At 38.5% G+C, this 8,776-nt stretch overlaps 1 protein-coding gene across 2 annotated transcripts; it reads left to right on the top strand.

The window, feature by feature from the left end:
• Positions 1–284: 284 nt before the first annotated feature.
• On the top strand, positions 285–8,165 carry LOC112044651 (uncharacterized). Of its 2 annotated transcripts, XM_024080556.2 has the most exons (9): positions 285–860; positions 1,581–1,760; positions 2,268–2,461; positions 3,572–3,705; positions 4,618–4,745; positions 5,286–5,529; positions 6,137–6,272; positions 7,443–7,527; positions 7,931–8,165. In XM_024080556.2, exons 1-9 carry the CDS (start codon positions 300–302, stop codon positions 8,078–8,080), a joined length of 1,812 nt encoding a protein of 603 aa, XP_023936324.1. In that variant the 5' UTR covers positions 285–299; the 3' UTR covers positions 8,081–8,165. The 2 variants fall into 2 exon arrangements, with proteins under 2 accessions (XP_023936324.1, XP_023936325.1); XM_024080557.2 differs by lacking the exon at positions 6,137–6,272 and having other exon boundaries at positions 7,931–8,069.
• Positions 8,166–8,776: the final 611 nt, after the last annotated feature.

Genomic DNA, 8,776 nt, shown 5'->3' on the forward strand with positions numbered 1-8,776 from the left:
CATCTAGAAAATGGTGAAAGGAAAACTTAAAAAAAGATTAGGGGTTCCTTCCCTACATGTAAAGTGAGGTGATTTTTTTCTCGCTTATCCCATTTTGTGTGTTAGTGATAGTGTGTATCGTTGTTCGTATGTTTGCAATAAATGGTTTCAAAGCTTATTTAATCTACAGAACCAAACATTGCGTGTAGCCCGACACGCACTTGGGCGGTTTTTATATTGTATTGATTTACCTATATGTCATAATAATTTTTAATTTTGAATTGGATTAAACAATGTCATAATTATTTTTCAATTTTGTAATGGATATTTACAAGCATTACATCTACAAATTGCGTGAACAAGCTTTAAAAGAGCCCTACATCTATCTTCTTAACGAAGATATAATACCGAAACTGAAACAATATATCCATGAGCTCAATGCAATATCCTTTAATGAAGACGCATATCACACTTACTATGGCGAAATTAAGACCATTGTCAACAGCTTTAACATTTATTGGACTGATAAAATGGACGATGCTATCAGGGAAGCCGATAGATGCAGCCATTGCATTAACTTGGCAGAACTAACTGAAATGGCTCAAAAAACATTTAAAATGCACAAAGTTAAACAAGCAGATTTTGAAAGCGAATTCCTCCCACTTAATACACAGTTAGAAGAACAATTATACAAAAAAGTTATAGATAAATATAACACATTTATGGAAACCTTTGAAGAGTTTACTGAGAATCTAAAAAAGCTCGACAAGCAGGAAAAAGTTGAAGCGTTCGCAAAAGAACATTTTCCGTTTTCTCTGAAGAGAAAAAACGATGTGTTTGTCTTCACGTATAATTTTATCTCCACTGAATTAAGTTTGGCTGTTAGTATAACTTTGACTTTTATTCCACTTTATGATTATGCATTTGTAGGTAAGATCCTTCATGAGCATTAGCAGTGGCACCTCTACCTCCGTTTCCGGAGGGTGTGGGTTCGAATCCGCATGCACGTCCATCTTTTCAGTTGTGTGCATTTTAAGAAATTAAATATCACGTGTCTTAAACGGTGAAGGAAAAACATTGTGAGGAAACCTGCATACCAGAGAATTTTCTTAATTCTCTGCGTGTGTGAAGTCTACCATTGGGCCAGCGTGGTGGACTATTGGCCTAATCCCTCTCGTTCTGAGAGGAGACTCGAGTTCAGCATTGAGCCGAATATGGGTTGATGATGATGATGATGTTTTCTCAAGAGCTTGTTTACACGAAACCAAAACACAAACAAGCGTTTATATATTTTGTCGTTTTTATGATTGTCTTTATTTTCACGGGGTTGGTATTGGCCCGTATTGATATCGATTTCATTGGGTCTTTCACTGGAAAATTGATGAGGTAATTAAACAACATATTTAAGCTGTTATAATCTTCTAAATTATACCGGAAAAGTCTATGGTTCCCGCGGGATTTGTGAAAAACAAAATTTTAAGTCTAATCTACTCTAGTATTTAAGTAACTTTTAATATTTAAGTCCGCAGTCAGTAAATAAAATACGTCAACAACAATTCGGCGATAACTAAGCCCATAAGCCTTTTCTCATAAATTTTCAGGTTGATAAAATTCGCATAAGTATCGAGGAGATTTTCAAACGCCTGGGAAGCAATTTGCGCTCGGTACGCGAACAGACGGACTCGAGCGTCTCAGACCTGCTCATGCAACTTTACGAGAAGAATAAAGAGCACCTGAATCTGTCCCGGCGAGACATTCGCAAGTCTGTGGAGATTGCAGAGGTATCTTAAGGATTTAAAGAAATGACATTGAAACTATAGATTATTTTGAGTAGGTACTAAAGTAGGTACCTAGGTACCTTACATGCTTAGCTCCCTAAAATTAATGTAAGAAAATACCGTAATAATTTGAAGAAATGATATTGATACTTTAGGCTTAATAAGGCCTGGCTGACGGTCTTGTCACCTGTAAACCAGCTTGTGTACCCTAGCATTTTAAACATACCTGCTTAGCACCTGACTGATTTTCATCTTTAGGAGCAGGAAACGTTCTGTTGCCTCCGAAAAATACGAATTTATTTAGACCTTACGAATGATCGAAAACCTTCTTCAGCTCTCCCTATCAACGTCCGTTGGCCTCGCCCGATTACACTTTTTGAAATGATTCACCAGTTTACTCCCCAAGCCAAGCGTGCGTAAAGAAAATATTGCAACTCCTTTTCAGGTTTCAGAAGCAAATGATTCTTTGACAGTACCTACATAATATATTTGGCAACTCTTCTGTAATAGGTTCAGCGTAGCATTGATCTCATAAAAGACAAAATAGTGGATTCCAAACAACTCCCGATCCTGCGTCTGCAGGAAGAATGTAAATACTGGGAGGACAGGATACGAGAGTTTGACCACATCTATCAGAGCTTGAAAAAGCTTCGCGAGGAAGAGGCCCAATTGCTTGAACAGGAGAAGCTTTATAACTCTATGAAGTAAATAAATTAGTAATTTGAGACTTAGAGTTAGACATACCTACCTATAAACTCAACTGCGTCGTTAGTTCAGCGTTTAGGCGTATTGATATGGTCAATCACCGATTATGGGATCAGATTGAATACAGCAATATTGGGTATTTCCAAGAAATTCTCAGTAACAGTATCTCTTCCCAATTGAGATGCCCACTAGTGATAACGTTATGTCGTCGGCACTCCGTGATCGGTCACAATCATATACATCGGATGACGATCGTTACAGCGTTATCCACACTGTCAATCCGCATTAGCCCGCCTACCGCAACTCTAAATCCCAATTTTTATACAGGAGAAAACCTACCAAAAGAATGGGTTGTTGATCTTGATCATGATGGTAGCCAATAAATGTAGCATAGTGCAAAAGGATTGTACGTAGTTGTGTAGGCAGGTACTCCCAGAGAAGCGTATATCAACCGTGGACGCTTACTTCTTCAATTACTGAGTCTCGTTATCAACCCATATTCGGCCTACCGCTGAGCTTAAGTTTCCTCTCAGAATGAGAGGGGTTAGGCCAGTAGTCCACCACGCTAGCCCAATGCGGATTGGTAGACTTCACAAACGCAAAGAATTAAGAAAAATTTCGGATTTGCAGATATGATTCACCTTCACCGTTTGCGACACGTGATATTTAATTTCATAATGCACACAGCTGAAAAGTTGGAGGTGCATGCCCCGGACCGGAGTCGAACCCACACCCTCCGGAATCGGAAGCAGAAATCATCTACTGGGCTATCACGGTCACATATACCTACATATACAATTACTGATAATGACCTTATTTACCCCTTCCCTCACCAAGTAGGTACATAAATAGGCTTAACTTATTATAAAAATAAAATATAAGGAAATATCAATACAACTACAACTACAAAATTAAAATAAATTAAAATTAAAACTAATACTTAAAAATATTTATATTTTATATTTATTACTGATTGATTTAAATATAATATTCTGTTCACGATGAGTATGTAGGTATTATTACTAACAAGTGTCTTAAAAGCACATCTCAACTGATCCAGGATAGATACTTCTGTCTGAAGAATTTTATTGAGTAGTTACGTATTTCAGAGAGTGTGAAATTCCGGAGTCTAAACAAAAGTGCTGGGACATCATGGACGATAAGTTGAAGGGAAAACTGCAAGAAGTAAAGACATTAAAACTGAACGCTGCAAAGACTTTACATACATTTTTCAGCGTTCGAGGTTGGTATGCAGGAAATCTAAGTTTAAGGCTAACAATACATTGCACCTTCTCACTATAAGTCCGATACACACATGTCCTCTTTCACACACTCCAGCCATCTTTTCTTTGGCCTTCCTCTCCTTATGTCCTTCCACTAGCACATTCAACATTTTTATAGTAATGTCACAGAAAACATATGTACAAGTAATATGACTTTACTCCCTACGTATTACATGTTTCTTCCATACCAAGCTAACCTTCTACTCCTCAATTTTTCTGTCACTGGCGCCACTTTCAGACTTCCTCATAAACTCGTTCTTTATTTTATCTATACTTGTCACACCACACATCACACTTCCATCTCTACATATCTTTATCTACGCATTTCGTTCACAAGCATTCTTTTACTATCCGTCCCTTTCACCGCCCAACATTCTAATCTATATAGCACGACAGGTCTTACAGGTCTTTCAAATTTAAAGATAATTTTAATATTTAAGTCCTACTGTACGTACCTACTGTCCAGTACTAAAATATTATACAACAAATAATAAATGTAATTAAATAATATTATTGCGAACCAGCGAATCTGGTAAGAAATAGTAGTTGCGGCAAAAATTGGACAGCCTACTGGCGGCAAATTTGTCATTCCGCCACTCTCTAGATATAAGTAGGATAATTGACTATGACCATATACTTAAAGTACTCTCTAGTGCTCTCCGAAGCGTGGAGGTTTACGCTACCAACCAAGCTCAACTCTTCAAATATCTTGAAAGAAAAAAAAAGCTCTGTTTCATACGCTCGACGCAGCGCTCTAGCTCAGAAATTTTCAATCCGAAGCCGCATATTATATAACCTAACGAGATAATTATAATATTAAGGGTACAGAATACATTTATAGGTAATCCTAAACTCTATCTATCTATTCCCAGGTCCAGATAGGGTTATGTACTCGGACAACGTCGGCAGATACTACGTGGACGAATACGGCCACCAGTGCTACGTGTTTAATTATGGACACGTAGTGTACCACGTCAACTGTCAGGGAGAGTACGTTGATGTAAGTGATGATTTTAAAGTCATCAACATCATCATCATTATTATCAGCCGATATACGTCCACTGCTGGGCATACTCGTAGGCCTCTTGCGTGGACCTCTAAGCCCAACGATCACGAGCCAGCAGCATCCAGCGGTTCCCTGCAACCCGATTTTTAAGTAGGCACGGCAAATAACGAATACCAGTAAGTACGTATGTTACGTTCAATGATACTGAGTTGTGAAAGTCCAGTAAATAAACCTCTGCCTTCGATTTCAAGGGCGTAGGTTCGAATCCGGTTCGGAGCATAACTGATCAGTTAAGTGCACTTTATGAAATTAAATATCATGTGTTTCAATTTTCAAACAGTGAAGGAAAAGCATGGTGAGGAATACTGCGTATGAGATTTTTCTTAATTCTCTACGTGTGTGAAGTATCCGAATTGGGCCATTAGCTTAATCGTGATGGACTATTGCCCCTTATCCCTCTCATTTTAAGAGAAGACTCGTGCAAGATAGTGAGTCGAATATGGATTATTAATCAGTAAGTAGGTAATATTTCAGATTCCCGACAAAGATAAATATTTTTATGACGAGATGGGCCGCTTTTACATAGACAAAAACACGCAGGAAAAACTGTATAAAGTGGCGCCTTGCTCGAGCTCTTACAGAATTGAGAACGATATATTCGTGAAGCAAACCAAGGACTGTGGACATTCAGAAACAAATAACCCAGAATGTCGAATGTTGGTCAGAGATCCTAATGATAAGGTGTTACTGCCACTGATTGAATCTCAGAATATTAAAGGTAAGCCTTAATTAAAGGTAACCTAATAGATTCATTTTCTATTATCATATCAGCCGATGAACGTCCACTGCAGGACTTTTTATTCTAGGACTTTTCTAGGCACTTCCAAACAACTGATCCTGTGTCTAGCGATTCCCTGCGACTCGCTTGATGTTGTCAGTTCACCTAGTGGTGGAGTCAGTTCACGTCCAACATGGCGCTTTCCGGCGCGTGGGCACTATTCCAACACCTTGAGAACCCCATATCCATCGGCTCTTCGAGCTATGTGCACAGCCCGTCGCCATTTTAGCTTCGCGACTCGTTAAGCTATGTCAGTGACTTTTTTTCTTCGTCGGATCTCATTTCTGGTGCGATTACTCAGAGAAACTCCGCCCGTTCATCGAGTGACTGGCCTTCTTATGAGGTGTATAGACAACCAAAACTGACCATGAAATATGAATAATTTTGCTACTTTCCGTAAGTAATTCTCAAAAATTGTTAATTAAACTTGCGCAAAATATTGCTCGTTTCTAATCCATACCTTTTCAAGATTTTAGGAAATATGGTCCTCGGTTTCTTTTATCATTACCTAGTTAGGGATTTAAGATAAACCTTTAATTAATTTCAGGTAAACTAGACACCGAAGCGGTAAAGTATCTCTGGGACACATTTGGGCACGTCCTCCCCGAGGTGTTGCACGACGTGGCAGAACAACAACCCAGGAACCCCATGCACACGCTGGCTCACAAACTACTTGTGTATAAGTTAGTTGCTTATAACTTACCCTATAAATTATTGCATTGCAGAAACGGAAATATAACAAAATACGACATAGTGACTTTCATTATTTGTCATCAATTTACCATTTAACAAAGGTCTAAAATCTAAATTGAAAAAGCCCAAGAAAAGTTAGTATTACGTTTCTAAGCTTTTATTGTGTGTGCAAATGCTTGGAATATATCTGCGTGACCTAATCAGAAATGAGGAGATCCGCAGAAGAACCGATCCGAACTGTTATAGCTCAGCGAGTCGCGAAGCTGATGTGGCAATGGGCAGGCCACATTTTCGAAGAGCCCATAAACTTTGGTGTCCCAAGGTGCTGGAATGGTGATCCCTCACCGGAAAGCGCAATGTTGGTCGACCCCCCACTTGGTGAAACGAGAACAAGAAGGAGATTGCAGCGAGCCGCTGGATGCTGGCGACTCGAGATCGTTGTGTTTGGAAGTCCATGCATGAAGCCTATATCTAGCAGTGGACGTCCATCGACTGTTAAAATCATAAATATGTTGATGAATGATAGCGCCTCCACAGTAACGTCGAACATCGATCAGTCATCATTGTTATCCTATAGATCTACAGGTTTGTAAGAAGGGTTGGTAAATTCTATCTCTATCGAACTTACCTCTATTTCACCATATCGAAAGAAGAAAGAAAGAAAGAAAAGATCTTTATTTTTAAGTAATGCCACATATCACACAAAATCTAAATTATAACATATTATGGCTTAACTGTCCACTCAAACAGTGGAGCACTAAAGAATGCCCTGTAATATGTGGCACAACCTAGAAAAAGGCCCCAACTCAGCATTTTGCCGCATACTTTCAATAAAAAAAGTATGCAGCACTGATGTGTGTCGTCGGTCTAGATGTGATAGATATACCTCGTGACTAACAATTTTTGGTAAAAATTGATTTTGATGCAGAAAGTTTCAAACAGCTTTTCCGGTGGTAGCCCGTAAATATCTTGTAGTACGTACATTACAAACGTTTTTGGTCGCGTAAAACGACTTTTAGTGATACCTAAAAGATGATTCTTGTCTCTCCTGTAAAGTTCGTCAGTTTGCATGTACGAGCTATCACATAGACCGACGATATGAGGAAACACAAACAGTTAACATATATTTTTACTAATCGACAATAATTTTCCGTTCACAGATACAAACATTCGAATGAAGAAATGGAACGCAAAAAGAAGGAAGCTGATTTGTATCGCAGTAAAATATACCAAGACCGTCTAGAGGTAACGTTTACCCAGTACCCTATTCTAGTAGGTTTTTATCTTAATTAGCTATTGCAACTGTGTTAATTGTAGGTAGATGAGAGTTCTTCACTTTTAATTGATAATTTTGTAAAGATGTTCATAGACGTAAACATGCACCGCCTATATCCCGAGGAGTCATTATGTGCTCCCTTCTCCAATGTGAGTTATTAACAGGTTGTACATATAGTGGTTACCCTAGCTACTACCTTGTGTATGCCACTCTTTACGGCATCAAACACTCAGAGGCACATTTATCCGCCCACTTTAATATAAGGCGAGTACGGATAATTATGCCTCTGAGAATATATATACAAATCCGTAGTCGCAAGCAATATATCCATGTTTTATTTAAAATCGGAAAATTTCAATCTTGTTTCCGCAGAAAGCAAGCACAAGTTACAAGGCGTGGAAAAAGAAGCAAACTCGGCGAAGGAAGCCGGACGAAATCGACGACTGCGAGGAAAACATGGCGTACAACATACAAATACAGAAACGAGATTGCGTACAAATGTGTGTTGAATATGATACTTAACAAATGATTAGATAAAGATTTTGTAAATGTGTTAATTTATTATTAAACCTATTTAGCCGACTGTGTATTTGGCGAGTAGAGCTAAAAACCTGTGTTGTTTAAAATTGATCCTTTAAACTTTATGAAACTAGCAGATCCCGCGATTCTCAACTTCTACTATACTAGCGGACCCGATCAAGCTTCGCTTTGACTTACGTGCGCTTCTTACTCCTACCCTACCCTAAAAAACTCCGTATAAACCATCGTCGTACTGCAAGGAATATTCTAAAAAGAGAATTAGGCAAATCGGATCAGCCGATCTCGTGATTTGCGCTTTAATACATTTTTATATTCAAAGTTAGTCTATATGTTAGCTCATAATCTAGCTTCAAAAACGGAAATATGACATAGTAACCGATAGAAGGTACATACGGTATAAAATATAGATTATGTTACTCGCTGATAATGTAGCATTTCATTGGTATAAGAACAAGAAATAAAGGTAGGTGAAAGTTACAATACAAACGGTTATTGCCCATGAAAAATTACATACTCAGGGACTATAATTTAGAAGTTTGATTATTATATTACCCTGCCGACAAAGACATACCGCCAAGCGATTTAGCATTCCGGTACGATGTCGTGTAGAAACCGAAAGGGGTGTGGATTTTCATCCGCCTCCTAACAAGTTAGCCCGCTTCCACCTTAGATTGCATC

This window comes from Bicyclus anynana, chromosome 21 (genome assembly GCF_947172395.1).
Source record: "Bicyclus anynana chromosome 21, ilBicAnyn1.1, whole genome shotgun sequence".
Classification (NCBI taxonomy): domain Eukaryota; kingdom Metazoa; phylum Arthropoda; class Insecta; order Lepidoptera; family Nymphalidae; genus Bicyclus; species Bicyclus anynana.